Source organism: Natator depressus, chromosome 7 (assembly GCF_965152275.1).
Source record: "Natator depressus isolate rNatDep1 chromosome 7, rNatDep2.hap1, whole genome shotgun sequence".
Classification (NCBI taxonomy): Eukaryota; Metazoa; Chordata; order Testudines; family Cheloniidae; genus Natator; species Natator depressus.
In genome coordinates, this window is record NC_134240.1 from 102,206,058 (window position 1) to 102,228,420 (window position 22,363).

A 22,363-nucleotide genomic window follows, 5' to 3' on the forward strand; every position below is an offset into this window, starting at 1 on the left:
GCATGGAATGTACTATAATTCAGCACAGACTCAGACTATGGCCCTCTGTCTTTCATAGGTTACTAATTAATCATGAAATCTCAACTAATTTGAAATATTGGAAATATTTTACTTGCTAAAACCATGATATTGTGTGATACATATTCTTATTCACTTTCAAAGGATACAGTAAAAATATTTCAAAATACAATTTTTTCCACACACCAATGGTCAATTTCATCCCTAGTTGTTGGGGGCGGGGGGTGTTTGGATTGTGTGTGGGTTTTGTTTTGTTTTTGTTTTGGTGAGTTGTGCTACAGTTCAGTGATTGGCAAAGGATTCCAGAGCTGCCATTTAGCTACGTCTAGTGCTTCATTTCAAGGAATGACATTCATACAATGTTAGAGGGATTAAAGACAAATCCTCAGACCGCTGAACTGTTTCAGTGGTACAGCAGCTCTCAAATGGGACAACATAACCCACTTCATGGCAAGTATTGACATCCATCTCATCAGCTACATGTAGTGCCAGCCGCATTGCTGTCTGCTTGTACACACCGCTGTCTCCTGTTGATAATGGGAAGAAAGACAGTACTTAGGACACCACTAGGGAAGAGAAGAATACACTCTGTATTTAACATGTATAGTACATAATATAAAATGAGCATACAATCTAGTATTTATACTGTAAAAGTTATACCAGCAAAACATCTCTTGCTTACTAGCTGTCTGGTTACTGGCAACTGAACTGCATACTAAATAGAAATTATCTGCCTGAATAAATGTTAAGATACTGAATCTGTTAAATGGTCAAGAGTTGTAGGCACATGAACTGAAAGGCAGGTTTGGGAATTTCTTGTCTTAAAACAGATTAGTATATTACAGAAGTGACAGAACTGGTTTCAAGAGAGGAGGGAAGAGTGACCCCTCTATTCTTGATCCAGCAACATTAGAACTGTTCCTGGTGAGGGCCTTCCATTTGGCTTCAGATAATTGTAGTAAATAATCCATTCCAGGAAGAAGACGACGTCAAAATTATAAATAAAAAGTGATAATTACTTAATTTCAAATTAAGTTCTGTAAATAAACCTAGTTGTATATGAATTGTCCCAGAAAGGTACGTAATCTTTTTAACTGATAAAAGAAAAAATTCTAATAAATATTGAAAATATATTATCACATGTACAATGGAAAATAAGTACAACAAAATTGTAAAGCAGTGTTCCATTATCTTCAGAATCTAAAAGCATTTTGAGAAAATCACTTTAGTGAAAGTATTAATCAATTTCTAACTCAACCTACTTAATTTAACTCTTGAACTCTGGTAACAACTTACAACTAACTTACAAATTTCACCTTACTGGTTAAAATTCTGACTTAAGTCAAAGGACTAAAGGAAGGGCCATGCAAAATATGACTAAAGTTGCTTAATTCAGATTTTAATATGTCCTACCATATGCTATGAAAGCTGTTGGATAGCCCCGACTGGTCATACAGGAAGCCCAATCAGCTTCTTATTTGATCAAAGTGAAGGGAACAGACTTTTTTTTTTTTTTTTAAACGGTACCGTATCCACTTTTTTTTTTTCAATCTACACACACATGCTGCACTGATTGTTATCAGTGAGACAAAGACCTAGAGTTGCAATGGAGCAGAACATTATCTAACAATGTTGTGATTCTATCATTGGAAAAAAGGTGGAAAAATACTCCTCTGAGAATGCCTTTCCATTATATGGCATAAGGATATGTTTTGTGCTTTAGTAAGGTGCATTTCATCAATAAATGAGATTTATTTTAGCAGAGAATACAGAAATGCCGACAGAAAATAAATTGTTTGAGACACTGTCAATTCTCATCAAAGTGATTGCAGGTCTCATTTTAAGAGCAATGAGACAATAGTGTGTCCAGGAAAAGAATCTATAGCAAAGTATTTTATGAAAAAACTACCAAACAAAATTTCAGTGCAAACCCGTTTAGTATTTGTAGAGTCTTCATTTATTGAATACTGAATGTCTCTCTTTCACTTCAAAGGTATGCAGTCCTAGAATCAGGCTGCATTACAAGAGAGTCTGCTCTACCAATAAAAACCAAGAAGATATGTGCAAGCAAATTCTGGGCACGTCTTCATCAGAGAGAATCACTGACACAAAATTAAATAATAAAATTAATATATACAATACTACAAAAAGCAAGAGAATTTTCTGAAATCTCTTACAGGCAAACTCTTCTGCCTGTACCCTGGATAATTTACATACAAGGAAATGAAATCATGCCTCTCAGCCGGAATACTGGAATCAAATCATGGTTCTTTTTCTGAAGAGGATGGATTTAGCAGGCTTAGGCCATCGGCTTCATAAAGAGGCCAGGTTATACCTTACATACCAATTTTCTTTACACGTCTTATTACATAGGCTATTGTATTTTCCTTAAGATTAATTTTATTTTTCACTGTTATTCACAAAGCTGATTTAACAAATAGGAGTTCCCCATCTCTGCTACTGAAGATATAATTTTATGGAGCAATTTGCCTTTAGAACTAAAACACTGTGATGCTTTCATTTATAAATAGTTGTGGTTGGTGAATTGCTTGCTCCAAGAAAGAGAATAAAATCTCAGAAAAAGAGAATGAATGGCATAATCAACTCAAAATCAATATTCAAAAACATCCTATCTGGGGTTCTTCAGTATTTGTACTAAGTAGGGCTGAGAGGCCCCAACAAAGCTTGGGGTTCCCTTGTGCTAGGCACTGCAAAAGCATAGCAAGATTCACTCCTTAACCCCAAGAGTTTACAGTTTAAATAGACAAATACATTAATTAATGGGTACATTTTCAGGTGATCAGTTTTGTCCTTAGCTCTGTGATGCATGAGAGGACATTGCTTAGGGCTTGTCTACACTACCACGTGGGGTCGATCTAAGATACGCAACTTCAGCTACGTGAATAGCACAGCTGAAGTCGATGTACTTAGATCTACTTACCACGGTGTCTTCAATGTGGTAAATTGACAGCTGACGCTCTCTCATTGACTCTGCTTGCGCTCCTTGTTCTGGTGGAGTACTGGAGTCGACGGAAGAGCACTCAGCGGTCGATTTATCATGTCTATACTAGACGTGATAAATCAACCCCAGTGGGATCGATCACTGCCCGCTACTTTCAACATTTATTTAGTTCACTTATTCTGGAGTTATATCTTTCTTCAGTACCTGCTAGGGTAATACAGAAGGAATTTTGTTTCTTTCATTTTAAAGAGCAGCAAGTCAGCTACAGAGGAAAGAGCATGGTAACAGTGCAGTGTTAACACTGTTACATTTTCACACCTGTCCTATCATCATTTCCACAGGCAGTCATTTTAGAAATATAGGACCATACCCTCAAAATATTTTAAGGGACTCCCATTGGTTCCCCTTTCAATGACTGGGGCTTCTTCAGGTATTTTCTTCAAATGGACAAGATCAGTCCCTAGATGAGAGGGGGTTTTGCTATAGGCACAAGTTTTTAATGCCAACCCATGCTACCCTGAGGAACCTAATATCTTTCCAGATACCAGAACAAATGGTCAGCTCTCACTAGAACTGGACTGAGGTGAGCTAGTGTTTGGCTTTTGACCCACACAAGGTTCAAAGCAGGGTCTGGAGTTCAAGTTCAAAGCTGACAGCACTGCAGTTTCAAAAGTTATTCTCAGGGGACTTTAGCAAATAGTGAAGATCTCAGCTAATTTCATGAGATTTTGGTAACTCATAACTCACTACTGTAACCTAATCTCTTGAAGGAAAGTCCTCACTGTGAGATGATCAACCTCATCTGTCTGTCAGACAGCAAGTCACTCAACCTGCTCTACAATGTGCTTTTATGTTGTCTCTATAAGTAATTCTTCTGTACTTTGCAGTAAACAAGGTAGCCCTTGACCCTAACTAATGTGCCGCTGGCTGTTTTCCCCATTAGTTATACTGGAGTTTTTACTCTCTTAATGGATAGTAGCTTGACCTCCATTGTGTTTTTAGAGTTAGAAAATAAATAAACTATTTACTTTATTATACAGATTTTAGTTTATTGCACTAACAGCTTGCTTCCTTCAGTACCAAACTTCCAAACAGTCTGAATTCCTCAGTGCTCATTCTGGGCCTGATCAAAAGCCCACTGACACCAATAGGATCCTTTTCACAGCAATGAATTTTGGATTAGGTCCTCTGGTACTAAACTGAGAATGCTGGTCAGGGAAATAATCCACTTCTTTCCTTCCCTGATGAACCAAGGGACGCACCCCACTCATGTACTTATTCGCTACACCAATACTGATTTGGACTCTAAATACATTCTATGGGTGGTGTACCCGAGATCACTTATCCACTGATGTCTTAAAAACTCCCGCCCCGCAATCTGGGTCTATGCTGGTTATGTGCTATGTATATATCTTATGAACCCTGTAACCGACACTTATAATCCCTCATAACCCAAGCCTGACCCCAAATGTAGAGTACCTTCCTTCTTAGCTTGTGTACATTTGATTTTAAACATTAACTTTTAAAATCTACTTCTGTGCTAATTTCTGAGCAAAAAGGGGAAAGATTTTGTCCCTTCTATACATTCAGTTACAATTCACTAGCCACGCATCTACTCAGTGCTTATCCCACAGAATAGTGGTTAATTCTCACTGTTGGGTGCTATCATGGGGAGCAGAAAGAATTTGTCTGCTGAGAGTGGATTAGATCTCATGCATGCAATAGCATCCCATTTCCCCCCTACTAGATACCTGCCTGACAGAAGCAAGGCACATGGGGCAGTCAGGGGCTCAGGCAGGAGGAACTAGCACATTAACAGCAATGTGAGAAAGTGGGGCCAGTTTGGTGGTAGATGAGAAGCATAAAGCTCCTGGGCTCTTGAGGGGAATCATCTGACACACAATCCAGAATACCTTGTTTGACAGAAGTAGTCACTGAGTATACTTAGCTTCTATCCCTCAGTTTAGGCACATTCTAGTAAAAAGAAAATTCTAGGATAATTCTAGGCCTTGTGTGAATGCAAAAGAAGTTATGCTTGTGCAGTAGGTGGAATCAGTAGAGTTATATTAGGGAAAATGCTCTGTACTGCTAGACCTAGTATAAAAATAGCATTATAGAAATGGAGAGGTTATCAAGGATGAATAAAATGCTAGAGGGATTTTAGGATCTTCCATATAGGAATTGAGAGAAAAATTTGGTCTGTGTTTATGGAAAGATAGAAGATAAAAAGGGAATTCTGCTAATATTTACAAGATTGTGAAATAAACAGAGACTAGGTGTTTCAAGGCTATTTGGGATAAGGTCAGATACAAGATAGCTACTGCCAGTTAAGAGAACACAAGTGTGTGAACTCAGGGTAAAGAAGCGTTTGAGGCATTTATGGGGGTGGGGAGTGGGAAACAAGACTGTGGAACAAATAAAAACTGTGGAGTAAATAAAAGAAGAGATTTATAGATTCCCAGGCCACTATGATCATGTAGCGTGACCTAGTGTATAACACAAACCATAGAACTTCCCCAAAATAATTCCCAGAGCATATTTTATAGAAGAACATTCAATCTTGACTTAAAAATTGTCACTGATGGAGAATCTACCACAACCCTTGGTAAATTTTTCTCTCAATATTAAAAATTAGCTCCAGTCTGAATTTGTCTAGCTTCTACATCCAGCCATTGGATATTGTTAGATCTTTCTCTGCTAGATTGAAGAAACCACTATTAAATATTTGTTCCCCATGTAGGTACTTATAGACTATGATCCAGTCACCTCTTAACCTTTTCTTTGTTAAGATAAATTATTTGAGCTCTTTGAATCTTTCATTATAAAGGCAGGTTTTCTAATCCTTTAACCATATTCATGACTCTTCTCTGAACCCTCTCAAATTTATCAACATCCTTTTTTGATGATACCAGAACTGCAAACAGTATTCCAACAGCAGTTGCTCAAGTGCCAAATAAAGAGGTAAAATAACCTGTCTACCTCTATGTGAGAATCCCCTGTTTATGCATCCCAGGATTGCATTAGCCCTTTTGGCCACAGCATCGCACTGGGAGCTCATGTTCAGCTCATTATCTGCCACCAACCCCAAATATTTTTCAGTTACTGCTTCCCAGGATAGTCCCCCATCCTGTAAGTATGGCCTACATGCTTTGTTCCTTGATATACACATTTACATTTAGCCATATTAAAAAACACATTGTTTGCCTGCACCCAGTTTACCAAGCAATCAAGGTAGCTTGGTATTAGTGACCTGTCCTCTTCATTATTTACCACTCCCCCAATTTTTGGGTCATCTGCGAACTATCATCCATGATTTTGTGTTTTCTCCCAGGTCACTGATAAAAAATGTTAAATAGCATAGGGACAAGAACAGCTCCCTGCAGCACCCCTCTAGGAATGCACCCACTTGATAATGATTCCTTGAGATTACCTGGATGACCCTACGAGATTACCTGGATCAGAATCTGGCTAAGAACTCTGGCCCTCCAAATCCCCTGCTGGACCCTCTATCCTGTTAGTTAAAAAGAAGGATGGAACATTGTGCCTCTGTGGTGATGATCAGGCCTTGAGTAGTATTACCATCAAGAACAAATGCCTTCTCCCTCTGATCAATGAGTTTCTAGAATGGGTTGGTGAAGCAACGGTCTTCACAAAAGTCAATCTGCGTGGTGCTTATAACTTGGTCCGTATCCTGGAAGATGATGAGTGGAAGACAGCTGTCCACACAAGAGATAGCCACTATGAGTACCTGGTTATGCCCTTCGATATCACCGGTGCCTTGGCCACATTTCAATATTTCATGAATGATATCTTCGAAGATATCCTAGACCAGTTCATTCTGATCCACTTAGATGACATTCTCATCTTCTCAGAAAACTAGACTTTGCATAACCAGCACATCTACAAATGCTGGAATGCTGCTGGAAAAATGTGAGTTCAACCACACCACCACTGATTTCCTGGTTTATGTCATGTCACCTGATGGGATCAGTATGAACCCACGGAAGGTTTCCACCACTGTGGACTTGGCTACGCCAAATACCACCCAGAACATCCAGTGGTTCCCACTCCTCTCAAGTGCAGCATTTGTCTGCAACTGAGGACTGAGCCTAAATGTAAATAATCTATTATAATTTAAATTTTAAATTAATAGTTTTGGTACTGGTAGCACTGGAGCATGACGTACACATAAAAAACACCCATTAGAAGGGTGATAAGGGGATGGAGAGAAATGAGTAGCAGACTGAGGGAACTGAGACAAATGGTCCAGAGAAAGGAGGATCCCAGAGTAACTTGGCTTAAAAAACAAAACAAAACAAAAAAGCTTTCAAACACATGTAGCATCTCTGTGGCTTTAGTTTCCTACACAAGAAGTAGTGTAGAAAAACCTCATGTTTTGGAACTATGATTAGTCTAGCAGTTCTACATTACTGAAAAAATTGCTAAGGTAAAGTGTAACACCGACAGACCCTGGTCATCGGTGGGTGAGATTGAACCTGGGACCTCCGGAGCTTAATGCATGAGCCTCTACTGCATAAGCTAAAAGCCTCATGCCTGTTAGCTAAGGCTGTAGAGCAGACTCATTAATCTCTCTCTTTCTAAGTGGTCTCAGTGCCACTACACAGGACAGAACATCACACCCAGAAAGTGTGTGGGTTACCAAAGCAATGTTTTGATTCATTGTCTGGCAAACCACAGCTGCTTATCTCTGTTCAAAACCCATGTCCCTCCACCTAAAGCTCCTATCGGCTCTAAAATGATTATAGGTACTTTCGCAGAAGTGAAAGCTCTACCAAGGAACAGGTATTGTATATGCACCTCAGAAATTTTCAAAACATGGGAAGAAAGAACAGGACCCAGCATTGTGAAACTGAAATAGGTACTGTCAAATCTGATCCTCTAAATAGGCAGCAATTAAAACTGGTGGACTGGAATTGAAAGACCTAGCTTTCATTCCCAGCGCTGATACTTTTTTACTATGTAACCTCAGGTAAATCACTTAACCTATTTGTCTCAGTTTCACCATCTATGAAACAGAAATAATCATACTTTTCTACCTCATAGGAAGGTTGTGATGCTCAATCATTTAGGCCATGATGCTGCAAAGACTTATACATTTTAGGTATACGTGATATACCTGAATACTACTTTAGGTGTGTAGGTTCACTTTAGATATGTGAGTTAGTTCAGCTGAAGTCAATAAAGTTAAGCACATGTATAAATCTTTGTAAGACAAGGGACGTAGGGTTAGATCAACAAAAGAACACAAACACTTAACTGCCACCTTAGGTGCACTATCTAGGCACCATCAGGATCCTCAAAACTCACACTCAGCTGCTGCCTGAAGTCCCCTAGGTGCCTAAAAATCTGCCAGTGAGCATGTGCACAGCCACCTCAGTAAAGGCATCTAGGTGCCTATCTCAGGCCTAAGCCCTACTGGTATCCTCAAATGAGGCATTCCCCCACCTCTCACACTTGCAGGGTCCAATTTGGTAGGCATGCTCAGAGCATGCCTAAACCAACACAAAACAGCCACTGATGGAGGAGGTGCTGCCACCTCTCACCCCCTTTTAACTTTCAGCCCAGTGGTTAGAAGACTCACCCAGGACTCGGTAGACCCAGGTTCAGCTCCCCTCCCACCTCTGGCTGATCTGGAGAAGGGACGTGCACTTTGGTCTCCCCCTGAAAGAGAGCCCTAACCAAAGGGCTATGGGGAGTTCTGGGAAGCAGGCTTTCTCAGTCTCTCTTGAAGCAGTTCCACTGTGTATAAATAAAATAAATATGCATTGGCACAGAGGCATTAGAATGTGCCTAATGAATATTTATGTATTTATAAACAGTAGAACTGCTTTAATGGGAGAGATTGAGAGAGACCTGCCCTAGAAAACCCCACAGCCCAGTGCTTACACAAAGCAGAGAGGGAACTAGAACCCAGGTCTCCCATATCCTGGGGAATGCCAAACCACTGGACTAAAAGTTATAAATGGGGAGAGGAGCACCTACTCCTCCTCACTTTTGTGTGAGAAAGGACAAAGGTGCTTAGCTCCAGGAGAAGGTTCATGGCTCTGTATCCCAAGTGGAGATAGACACCTAACTGTCTTTGAGAGGTGGGGCTTAGGTCACACCTGTCTCCTCAGCTTTTCACATAGACTAGCTTAGGCAGCTCCCCCTGGAGCATGCTGGCTTTTCTGGGTCCCATTCTTAGTTGCCTAACCCCTGCCCCCCCCCATTGCACTGAAAAAGGGAGATTAGGCACCTAACTAAGGAGCCTAAGTACCTTTGTGGATATCTAGCCCATAATGCTTGTGAAGCACTTTGAAATCCTCACATAGAAGGTGCTATTGAAATGCTAAGCATTATACATAATTACATTTTTAGGTTGCAAAGTCCACCTACTTACTTATACATTATTTTCCAAAACAACTGCTTCCTTCCTGTTTTTCCTTTAAAAATATCTATGACTAATTCAATATGAAGTAGTTAATGTGCACAGGCAATGGAAGAAAAATATCTGATAAGGAAACACTTTGCATTTTCAAACTTCCAGAGATTTAACAAGGAAAAATATGTAAACAACTACAGAAGTCTCGAGTTTCCTTTTAAATTTGCTTTTGTAGAAGTAGAAGTTGAGTCACAAAGCCTCGCAAATTTGCCTTTAGGATAGCAATAGAACTAGCTTTGGCAGGCAGCCCTGATAATGACATTTTTCTCAGTGTTAAAAATCTTTTTTATAAAACAATGCAGATCCCTATTCCTTTAAAGAAAGCCTTTCAAATATAAGCATTTATGCTGCTCTTGTTTGCCTTATTTATGATGGGTTGTATTTAATAGGAACAATACCATAAAGAATTCTCAAATGAACATTTGCCATTTTTACAATGGCTTTTTTATTAGCTGCATTTGTGCCTGAAAATTCAAACTAATATCTAAAAATCCCTTCAATTTTTTATTGTATTACTGTTCCTTCACCTGTATAATCTGCATTTATTAACTTGCCCTTTCTAATATAATATTTTTTTCGGTTTTTGTTTCTTTAACACTGCTAGCAAAATCACAAAGCCATTCCTGCTTCTAAACTTCATGGCAACTAACTCTGTGGCATAAAAATGCAAAGCACTTAAGACTATCCAGGGACTGAAATTGGCTGACAACCCAGATGCTTATAAGGATGTCAGCCATATATTTTGTATCTTATAATGCAAACTGCTTTTTTGATTTATAGAAATTAGTTTTCCATGATTCCCTGGTAATTACTTTAAGTCTGAATAGCTATTCCCCGCCTGATCTTTTTAATCTTGTGTCAGTATTTTCTGTCACTGACTCTTGTTCTCTTCCCTGTTCATCAGCTATTACTTTTCATTTCATGGCTCAGTGATAAAACTCAAACTTTTTTTCCTTATTATATATCCAACCTATTTTCTTCTCAGACGCTTTGACTTTCTCAAGGTCTCATCTATTATCATGTTAAATCTTGTATGCCCAGTAATAAATGCTCCCTATTACTAGAAATCTTTAATATTGTACAGGCAGGGATGTGAATTCTAATATTAAATACAAAACAGATCCAAAATACTGCTCTCTACATAAACACATAGCAGCTGAGTGGAATAAAGTTGTTCGTTTGCAAGAAAATGCTGTTCATGTTTTTAATTTAACTATGGGCACAACACTATGGTGAAGTTATGCATCACATTATTTCTGGGTGAGCCTTGTAAAAGGAAAAGTAAGGGGAATTAATAATCAATGAAGACTTAAAAATAGACCTTTTTTAACTTGTTTTCTATTTTACTAATTGATTTTCTTTGACTCATTGCAGCCGGCTTCTCTCAGTGCAGAGTCCACTGTTAGCATGGTTGCACTATATGAACCATCAATGTAAACAAATAAAACTTTTCCGTTTCTTCCTCCTGGCTCAATTGGTGGATCAGAAGCAGTGTTGCAAGTGATTTTTAGTCATCTATCAGCGAAGATGTAAGTACTCGGCACTGGTGAGGCCACATCTGGAGTATTGTGTCTAGTTTTGGGGCCCCCACTACAAAAAGGATGTGGACAAATTGGAGAGAGTCCAGCACAGGGCAATGAAAATGATGAGGGGACTGGGGCATATGACTTTCGAGGAGAGGTTGAGGGAATGGGGCTTGTTTAGTCTGCAGAACAGAAGAGTGAGGGGAGATTTGATAGCAGTCTTCAACTACCTGAAGTGGGGTTCCAAAGGGGATGGAGCTCAGCTGTTCTCAGTGATGGCAGATGACAGAACAAGGAGCAATGGTCTCAAGTTGCAGTGGGGGAGGTCTAGGTTGGATATAAGGAAACGCTATTTCACTAGGAGGGTGGTGAAACACTGGAATGGGTTACCTAGGGAGGAGGTGGAATCTCCATCCTAGGAGGTTTTTAAGGCCCAGCTTGACAAAGCCCTGTCTGGGATGATTTAGTTCATGTTGGTCCTGTTTTGAGCAGGGGATGGACTAGATGACCTCCTGAGGTCTCTTCCAACCCTAATCTTCTATGATTCTATGACTCTATGATTATGTATGTGTGCATTTATTTCTGATTAAGTGATTCATGGAAATTTGTATGCAAATTGGGAGCAGGCCTTGGACACCTGGAAAGTTGTCAGTACAGCCACTGTTGTCTTGTAGTTTCCACAATGAGGAAAGAGGGCCAAATTCTGTTCCTGCTGAATTCAGTGGGATTTGCCACTGACTTCAATGGGACCAAGATTTAGTCCGGTACCTGAAAGACACAGAGAATCAAAGGCTCTCAGGTTTGAAAGATGAGGATATTGTTGTGATGATAATAGAACAATTGTGAATTTGAATGATCTGGAAGTCGGAAAGATATATTGGCACAGCCTAGATCTAAAATCGCCCCTCAGTCTTCTTTTCTGAAGACTAAACAGACTCAGTTTTCTTAATCTTTCCTCATAGGTCAGGTTTTCTAAACTTTTTCGTTGCTATCCACTGAACTCTCTCCAATTCTTTCTTAAACTGTGGCACCCAGAACTCTAGCTGTCGTCTCACCAATGCTGAGACGCGTGGGGCAGTTACCTCCTGTGTCTCACATATGAAACACCTGTTAAAAAAACAGCAACCCAGAATATTAAGCTTCTTCGAAACTGCGTCACATTGTTGTCTCATATTTAATTTGTGATCCACTATAACCCCAAGTGCATTTTCTGCAGTGCTACTGCCTACTCAGTTATTCCCCATTTTATATTAGGGCATTTGATTTTTTCCTTCTTACGTGTAGTACTTTGCACCTGCCTTTATTGAATTTCATCTTGTTGATTTTTGACCAACTCTCGAATTCGCAAAGGTAATTTTGCACTCTAATCCTGTCCTACAAAATAATTCTGACCCTTTCCAGGTTTGCTGTTATTTGCAAATTTTATAAACATAGTCTCCACTTCATTATCCAATCATTAAAGAAAATACTGAATAGTACTGGATCCAGGACAGCCCCCTGCGGCACCCCACTAGATATCTGTTTCCAATCTGACAGTGAACCATTGATAACTATTCTTTGCACATCGTCTTTCAACCAGTTATGCACCCACCTTATAATAATTTCATCTAGACCACATTTCCCTTGTTAGCTTACGAGAATGTCATATAGGACTGTGTCAAAAGCCTTATTAAAATCAAGATATATCTATAAGCTTGCCACCATCCACTAGGCCAGTAACCTTGTCAAAGAAGAAATTAGATTGGTTTGGCATGATTTGTTCTTGACAAATCCATGTTGGCTATTACTTATTATCCTATTACCCTCTGGGTGCTTACAAATTGATTGTTTACGAATTTGTTCCAGTATCTTTCCCAGTATTGAAGTTAGGCTGACTGATCTATAATTCTCCAAATCCTCTTTGCTCTCCTTTTTAAACATAGGTACTACGTTTACAATCTGAAAACACTCTCAAGAAAAAACCCAGTTTCCTGCTGGTCTGGCCAGTCTCGTTTGTATTGTCAAGGCAAAGTCATTCCAAGTTAACAAATTCTTTGATTGTCCTGCAGCTGCTTCCAAATCGGGTGTGTGATGTATGATATGGCCCTGTCAGCAAATTGCTAATTTAATACACATTGAGGGTTAGAGTTATAGAGTTCATCAAATCAATCAGTTCTTAAGTTGTTCATAGACAGATTCCGCATATGGTCTGAGGTGCATAGAAAGAACTTTGTTCTAGCAACACCTCTAACAACAAATGAGAAATAAAATGAGTTCACCCAGCAGAAAAGAGGCAGTGGAAGGTACCTGGCATAGTGGAATCGTGGCAATTCCATTGCATTCAGGGAAGGTGAATGCAGATGAAGTACATCCAAAGCCTATTTACTCGTGCTTTACTCGAGGGTATTGAACTTCACCCCTACTAGGGGGATTCCCAGCTTTTCATTTTCGTTTACTGAATTTAAGTTCTTACCTGTCATCTTTGAGTCATGTTTCCTTAGCATGTCACTTGAAGGATGGAACCACCATCTAATGTGATAAAAGTCTGAGTTACGACTCGATTTTTCACTGAGAAAAATTGTGGTTGACAAGACTTCTTATAACCTGGTTATCAGGTTTTGAAAAATGTAACAGAAATTTACTCACCAGTACCTGCATTTGTTGACAGAGTAATTCCTGTTCTCCAGTCTTGTTGCAGGAATCAGAATAGCTACTTATTATGGCATAATCTACAGGAAGCAAAAAACACAATATCAGTGAAAGACCTATGGTATACATATAGACTGACTTCACTTCCCACCCAGTTGGGTAGTTTGGAAGCAGAAACCCATGAGGACAGAGTTAAGGAGAAGAGGATCACTTGAAGTCTTTACATCTAGACTGGATGTGTTTCTAAAAGATACACTATAGCTCAAATAGCAATTATGGGCTTGTTGCAGGAGCTACTGTGTGAGGTTCAATGGCCGTGCTATGCAGGAGGTCAGACTAGATGATCATAATGGTTCCCTTTTGATCTCAAAATCTATGAAACTGAGAGGGATACATGATGGGAAAAGAGAATGGTCTCTGACAAACTCCTTCACCAGTGAAATGATCATCATCTACTCCCATCCAGGTAGAATTATCAGAACAGCTAGTGCAAATAATATGCTAAGTCAGAAGGTGATCTTACTTGAGAGATAGATTGGACTACCTTATGCCTAAAATCTGGCTCTGGATTTGAAGTCTATTCAGAAGTGTTTAATGAAGGTACGATCTTGAGGGTGATACTCTCAGCTACCTCCATCCTTGAAATAGAAAGGCATTTTGCTGAGTATGCTTTTGCTGGCAGTGGTGGAGTCCTACCCTCCTGTCAATAAATCATGTTATGAAAGGATTTTAGTGAGCCACTAATGGAGGCCATACACCGTGGCAATTCTTTCTTCAGACCGTGTAAGTATTTAGGTGAAAATGCATGTGATCATTTCAGCTTTAAAATCCAGTGTCAAATGCGCACCCAAACATAGATCTCCCAAATGACTGCTCATGGCGGGAACTCCGCTTACTCTCTTCTAACCCCTGGGGTGAGGAAACTGCCATTCTAGTCTCCATCCCCCTCACCTACCATTGTTCTGACTCTCTCCCTATCCAACCAGCCCTTCGCCTCAGTCTCCTCCACTCCCCTCTCCCTTTCTTCTAACTCAGTTCCTACCCCAGCCCATGTCACTCCCTGCTACCCACAGTCTCCTGCCATATTCTCCTCCTTTTCCCCCTCAGTTTTCTGTATCTTACATTCCTCTGACCCTCTAATCATCCTCCCTACCCTGCACATATCCTGTCTCTACACATTCCCCTGTTCCCACACTGCCTCCTGCCTAGGTCAAACATAATAAATAGGGAATGGCTATCTTGAAAACAATGGGAGTCAGTGACTATCTTTACTAGAAACAGCCTTACTCCCACCTGCAAAGGCTATAGGGAGATGGCAGCTGTCTGTGGTGAGAGCAGCCTGTGCTTCAGTTCTGTGGAAACAATAGCGAAGGGCAGCCATTTTTGGTGAGCGTAAGATCATCCTCATCTTTCTTCCGACACTTGAGCAGTTATTAAAAAAACAAATACAATCACAAGGTTCACAAAAAAACTGGGAAAGTTGGCAGCTCTGTAAGAGCTTGCCCTTGGCTTTCCTCTTCGTTGGCTTCTCCCTGCGTTCAATCCTCTTCTTGGAATCGTCCCAGTATCTTTTGTCCACTTCCACTGAAAAGGAAGCAAGCAAAAAATGAATGAAGGGGTGAAGGAATATTCCTATTTCTCTCTTCACTGTCAGGCACCACAAGAGGTCCCAGACTGGAGGCCAGTGTGGAGGGTACTATCAGAAAAAAGTTAATGGACTTGTTGCCCACTGTACATTGTGACAGGCACCTAGTGGTTTGGATTATTGTTGGCTTGATTTGTTTTCCCCTTTTCTAAAAGCACCTAACATCCATCCCCTGGAACAGAGGAGGTTACTCTTACCTGCTGGCAAAAAATCTTCCACCGCACAGGAGATCACTATACTCTTACCAATGTCTACAAGGCCTACAAAGAAACGAGCACAAACTCCACAAGCCAATGTAAATGTGTACACCATACAAAAATACAGCATAGATCACAAAGAGACACAAAATTCATTGCTAAAGGTTGGTTCATTCTAGAGTATTTGTGAATAATTCTTTCAGGTTGTTGTTAGACTCATTTCAATCCACAGGGGAGTAAAAAATTTTAAAATGACCCATAGTAGGTAGATACGACAATTTTAGCTTGTAAGGTCTATTTGTTTGTACAGAAGCCAGGACAAATTATCCCATTCTGACTGAGCTTTCTAGGCACTAGCACAATAATAATTAATTTGTACTACCATTGCACCTAAGAGCCTCCATCATGCACCATGGCTCTGTACAAACACAAAACTAAAAGACTGTCTCTGCCCAAAGCAGCTTACAATCTAAGTATAAGGCAAGGGATAACAGATAGATAGACACTGAGATGCAAGAATACAAGGTACCAGAGCACCAGTGACTTAACTGTTGTCATTTTTTTTGTAGACCTCACAGCAAAGGAGGGTTTTGAAGGAGTGCAGTTGAGCCTCTCACCTCCAGAGCAACCCTCCTGTCAAGATAGGGTGTTGCAGGTGTTCTTTCAGTCTAAGGCCCCCTTTATCAATCCTCTAACCAGGTCACCTCTCAATCCATTTTGCTTCCAGGGTTAGCAGAAAAGTCCAAAACAAGAAAACCCAAAAGTCTAATGGCCTCTAAGCCCATTCCTTGGCTTCTATTTGGAACTCATAGTTCTTGACTTTTTTTACTCTTGATGCCTGTACTTCCCCTATTGGTCTGGGGGGAGTGATAAGGATTCTAGCCCAGGGACCCTGTTTAGCAATATTCCTTGCTAATTAATTTGCCTGTGTTAACACAAGTTTCTTGCTCTGTCGTCCCTGTGCTTGGTTCCTTGTCACACATTTCTACAAGCTTTTCAGTTCTATGGTCGTGTATTTCTATTAGGTTCTGGAGTTGTTTTCTCAATGCCCCATGTGCTTCTGCAAATATGTGTCTTCTACCAACCTCACTGGCCAACTCAGCAACCTGTTGCTGAAGGGTACGCTGAATCATCCCTAACTCCAGCTATGGCCTGTTCCGATTTCTTCTTGTAGTGGGATGGGATTGGGGGGTGGCAGGGGAAGACTATTCTTCTGTAGCATGAACAGATATCTTGCTTCCTTCTATCTGTCCTCCAGACGAAAATCTCCTTTTCCAGGCCTTTGTTCCGCTCAGCTTCTTTACGTACGTGTTCTTTGACATAGCTCTTCTCGGTTTCTGCAAGCTCCAACCTAGCATCAAGACATAGCCTTTGGCATTTCTCTTCTTGCAGCAACCCCTGGGTTGTCTGTAGGCAAACCTTCAAGTCCACCCCATTACAAAGATGATGAGTTAGTTTTGTGGATGTTTATGAGGAGCTCCTTCCAAGCATGAGGGACAGCATGGGAGAAAGTATGAAAGTGCTTGTTTGAAAATTTAGCAAATCAGTAATCACTGGCCAATTGGAAGCTGGAGTTGACATTTCAATAGTGAATGTGAGATGATAGGTAGGGTAGGGATAGACTGTGAAGGGCCTGGAAAGTGAAGCCCAGCAGTTAATGTTTGATGTGATAGAGAAAAGGGATCCAGTGGAGGGATGCAAAGAGAGGCGTGCCTCCCTCACAAACCCACACAGCCCAGTCTAGGTGGTAGTTAGATTTTAAAAATGTTGATGCATATTTTATGCTGGGGTTTATTTTGTTATAATTAAGGACTAAAGGGATGATCTGGTCACCGAATGCGGGAGAGGGATTTAATGGGTACTTACCAATTTTCCCCCCTTTATTATTTTTTGTGGTCTCTGTTTTACCCAAGCCTCCAGTATTTAGTCTATATGTGAGTTTGTGCCATCTAATTGTAAAGAGACACAAACCTGAAATGGTTAGGCAGCCTCAGCAGGCTAAATTCAGGATAATTTTATAGATATCTTTTGAACAATAGATCTGGATATTTGGATTTTCTGTTCTGAGTAACTTTCATTTTGGAAGATGTAACTGAAAAATTCTATAAAATAAAAATATATATAAAACACTAAGTAAAGACTCAGGAGTTGGCCTACTATGTACTTTAGATGCAAGCTAAACGAGGATAAGTTTTCCATGTGGCTCTTGGACTCAAAATTTGGGCAGTTCTGTCAGAGACAGCTGCTCATCCCCACTCTTCTTTCAAGCTCTTGCACAGATAGAACAGTATTTTATCCAGGAGCCATGCCTCTGTGGGTAGGAGCAAGTGCCAAAGGGACCATCTACTTATTCTGTTACATCACATTAATGTACTTCCTACCCCCAATCTGAATTGTACTTCATGGCAAAGCAATATGCCAGGGGTGGCTAAACTTACTGGACCTCCGAGCCACATACCACAATCTTCAGAAGTTCGAGAGCCGGGCCACACCTGCTGGGAGCTGGGGCTCCAGCCCCACGGGAGGTACCTGACAGGGCTCAGGGCTTCAGCCCCACTCCTCCTGAAGCCCTAAGTACTGGCAGGTGCACCCGCAGGACTGAAGCCCCAAGACCCACCTCCCCACTTCCCCGCTGCAAAGCAGAGGTCCTGAGCTTCCCTTCCCCCCAGCCTAGTAGGGGGAGAATGGGGAGGCGCGGGGGGCTCAGCAAGCCGCACTTTAATGGTAAAAAAGCCGCATGTGGCTCGTGAGCCACAGTTTGGCCACCCCTGCAACATGCTGTCACTTCTTCTCCCTCAGACCACGATGCTGAGAAATGGTGTCATGTTTACTTCTTAAGCTGTTCTGCACTGAGGAGGGCAGAAGCTATCAGAGCTGAACTGGCAGAGATTGTGAAATGTACTGAACTTCCCATTTCAGAACCTGACTTTGAATCAAAAGAAAACATGTTAAGCATAAAGAAAGCTCTCTTATCTGGTTACTTTATACAAGTAAGGAAAAAATATGGTTTAGTTTAATTCTATAGATATGAATAAAAGACAGCACAGTATTTAAGTTAAACAAATTGCTCTTAGAGAACTCGAAATTAAGATAGATAATGGTATTCCCTTGATTCCTGCAAAGGATTACTGGTACACTTTTCTTCCATTTATTCAAATACTTATGATTTATACAACAAATTTCTCTTATAGTGTCAGCCAAGTTCACTTTTGTTACAAAGCTGTCATTAATTAGTATATTTTTAAAATTCTTCTACCCACTGTACTGGAAACATTTGTACGCCTTTAATTCCTTAGATGATGTGACCAATATTCCCACATACTCTAGCCTCCTCCTCTGGTATTCATCTACCACAGCCTGATGGCTCACTAGGAAAGGGAACCTCTGTCCATACATCCATGTTAGAGGCTGAGAGGTGGTGTAGGCTTCCAGAAATGTGTTACCCTTCAGCACTTCTCGTTACAGGGTTGTTTTCTCTTTGGGGTTGTCTGTGTGAAATTACCCAAAGAATAATCTTAATTCCAACCAAATTTACAACAGAAAGACAACACAAAAGCAGCAGTTTGTTGAACATTTTTAGATTTACATTCCTCCTATTGTAAACTAGAGGAATCATTCTCAGTTTAGCTACAGAAAAAACAAGACGGAGAGTGGCTTATATCTGGGCCCCTACCAAAGTCATGGTCCATTTCAGTCAAGAATCGTAAATTTCATGATTTCAGCTATTTAAATCTGAAATTTCAGTGTTGTAATTGTAGGGATCCTGACCCAAAAAGGAGTGGGGGCGGTCACAAGGTTATTGCAGGAAGAAAGTACTGCTGTCCTTACTTCTGCGCTGCTGCTGGCAACAGCACTGCCTTCAGAGCTGGGCAGCTAGAGTGTGGCAGCTGTGGCCGGGAGCTCAGTTCTGAAGGCAGGTGCCTTGCCAGCAGCAGCGCAGAAGTAAGGATGGCACAGTATGCTATTGCCACCCTTATTTCTGCCCTACTGCATGCAGAGCTGGGCCCTCAGTCAGCAGGCGCTGCTCTCCAGCTGCCCAGCTCTGAAGGCGGCGCGAATTAAGGGTGGCAATAACTCAATGCCCCTAAAATAACCTTGTGACCCCCGCCCTGCAACTCCCTTTTGGGTCAGGAACCCCAATTTGAGAAACACTGGTCTCTCTGTGAAATCTGTATAGTATAGGGTAAAAGCACACCAAAAAAACCCACCAGATTTCACGGAGGGAGACCAGATTTCACAGTCCGTGATGTGTTTTTCCATGGCCGTGAATTTGGTAGGGCTATTCTTACAACCCCCTTGAAAACATTTGTTCTTCTCTGACCGCTCTGGTCTTCCTGTCAGCATGGCATTGCTTTCTAGCAAGAAATGACTCCCTTACTCACTCTGCTTATCAAGACTACCTCTTAACCGTCCCTAATCCATGGCAGCCAGCCCCATTTCCAAACTATGTCCATCTGCAGCCATACCACTCCCCAATCACCAAATCAACTGCTGGGACTCTGACCTCTACCTCTCTTGAGCTGGATCCTTGAAGGATGGCAGAGCACGTGCATGTGGAGGGGAAGTGTTCAGTTATGAAAGTGTTCTATCAAGTAGATGGTACTCTACCTTTAAGCCTGCCCCACTGGGCCTATCAGCTCAGGAATCTTCCGCACCTTGCTCTCCAAACCCAGACATGCCAAATCAGAAAGTGAAGGCAACATCTGACAGAAGCTCATAGAATCATAGAAATATAGGACTGGAAAGGACCTTGGTAGCTCCTCTAATTCAGTCCCCTGCATTGAGGCAGGACAGATACAACGAATGAAGCTGATAAACTGAATTAAAAGCACCCCTTCAAGCTGTGCATTAACTACATACAATGCACATGAAGAGATGAGGCAGAATACATTGACAGTAGTGCAAGAAAGTTAGGATCTGGACAATGGTCTACAATTATTTCTATGACAGTAGCTTTCCTAGTATGCACTAGATCCTGTTCAGCTATACAGTATTGGTAAACCAACCCCTACCACACTGAGTTCATGATCTAAAAAGGCAAACAATAAACAAAGGGTTGGATGAAAAACAAAACAGTCAGCTGATATTTATAGAAGGGAAAAAAAGTTAATTTAAAATGGCCCTTGACCTAGCCAGTAGTACTTGGGTAGTTTCTTTCAGGGATTTATGATAGAAATGGGTTTTCAGGAGGAGGAGAAAGGATCTCACCGTATGAGGTTTCAGTTTGTTTTTGTTCTGATGCACAGGGGAGGAAGGACCAGACTCTATAGCCTGGTAGTTAAGTCACTGGTCTGGAGATGCAGGTTCAAAGTTCCTGATCTGCATTTATTAGGAGCAGAGACTGGAACCTGGATCTCCCACATCCCAACAACCAGATTACAAGAGACAGTCAACTCCTGCTCTCTCATTCTGACCCAAGAACCCATCGTGGACTTCAGAAACCTTCCTGACTAAAAAGATGTCAAAACGGAAGTTTCCACAACATTTTGGTTTTGATAAAATAGCATTTTTCAACAAAAGAAAATTTAATCAGAAATATTTCTGCCTGCTCTCCTTATGGTTTTGTTTGAGAGAGGGGTCCAAGCATAACCAGTGCCCCTCTTGGTGGTGTGAAAAAGTGTGAAGATGGTCATGAAAGGAGAGGACAAACTGTGTGCATAAGTTCACGTAAAGGGACAAGACTGGCATGGTAAGGAATTATTTTCACACAGATTTCATAATCTGTTTACAAACATATGTGAAAGTGCTTGGAATTTTCAGCTTTTGCTGGGCCCAGTTCTGTTTTGTTTATATTTACTGGTCTATGCTGTGTCTTTGCATAACACTGTATGGTATATTGTATGTATACCAACCTTTTATTATGTTTTTCACTAAAAAAAAATACAGGAAATCAGACTGTACATTCCCTAAATCAGAGTGTACATTCTGTAAGCCACACTGCACCTTCCTGTACATTCAATACATCTCCAAGTCTGTCATTGTAATTGTACTCAATCCATTTAAAAAAGAATGCCCCTAAAATGATTAAACATGCATTTCTAAAAACCGAAAATGTATTTTAGCATTAAGACCAAAGGGGAGCTAAAGCAGCAAGATTCCTCTAGTAAAATAATTTAATTGAGAAAGTTAACCAGTTTTTTCCCCCCAAAATGACACTTCCAGCAAATGCTTTTTTTAATATGCCTATGCAACTGAATCATCTCATACAACTACCTGCGTCTACAAACACCTCTGCCTCTTCTGACATCTGCTCTGTACTAGGCATACACATTTCACCAGGAAAGTTTCCCTCTGACTTCTCCTTCCCAGGGCTCTACAGAATGCACCCTTTCTCTGTATTTTGTTGAGCATGCTGTGCACTCAAATACAGAAAAACGCCGTAATTAATATTTAATGTGATTCGCAGCACTGGGAACTGAACCCAATCACTCCAAGTGCAGGCTGAGCATGTTAATTTGCAAGTCTGCTTAGAGCACAAACATACAGCTACATTTTGGTGGAAGTTCTTCTTTTTGAACTAAATCTAATACTAATTGTTGATGCATTAAATATGCAGTTGCACATATCACTGGCTTCAAGCACTTTTTTGCACAAGCCATGAAGTCTATATATAAAGCATTTAAGTTTCATCTTTTAAAAAATTTTTTTTTTTTAAACTGGCACCTCAATAATATTTTAGCAATCTGCCTCCTAGTGAAAGCAAGGAGATTCTGCAGGAAGTAATCAATCATTTATCACCTGTTTCAACAATGAAAGAGGAACACTAAATAAAACAGTAAGACAAAGAATATGAAAAATATCCCCGAACTCCTGCTGAACAAAGATGAATTATTCAATGACTTTTACATCCAACTACTTTCAACCAAACAGAACCAGTATGTGCAATATGTCCCAAAATTAATCCATTCAATGGTTTTTCAACTTGAAGTATACAGGTATTTAACAGGA

The 22,363-nt window shown here is 40.6% G+C and overlaps 1 protein-coding gene and 1 long non-coding RNA gene across 2 annotated transcripts; one reads left to right on the plus strand and one right to left on the minus strand.

Annotated features, from left to right (window-relative positions):
- Positions 1 to 236: 236 nt before the first annotated feature.
- Positions 237 to 13,817, minus strand: LOC141991685 (uncharacterized). The gene is made up of 3 exons (XR_012640435.1): positions 13,571 to 13,817; positions 13,398 to 13,453; positions 237 to 545 (listed from the first exon to the last, which is right to left on the minus strand). It is a non-coding gene; the product is annotated as an uncharacterized LOC141991685 (long non-coding RNA).
- A 77-nt stretch (positions 13,818 to 13,894) lies between these two features.
- DHX32 (DEAH-box helicase 32 (putative)) lies at positions 13,895 to 22,182 on the plus strand. The gene is given in 4 exon segments (XM_074959645.1): positions 13,895 to 14,039; positions 15,445 to 15,513; positions 18,215 to 18,421; positions 22,040 to 22,182. Coding segments are annotated over 4 exon segments (564 nt in total).
- Positions 22,183 to 22,363: the final 181 nt, after the last annotated feature.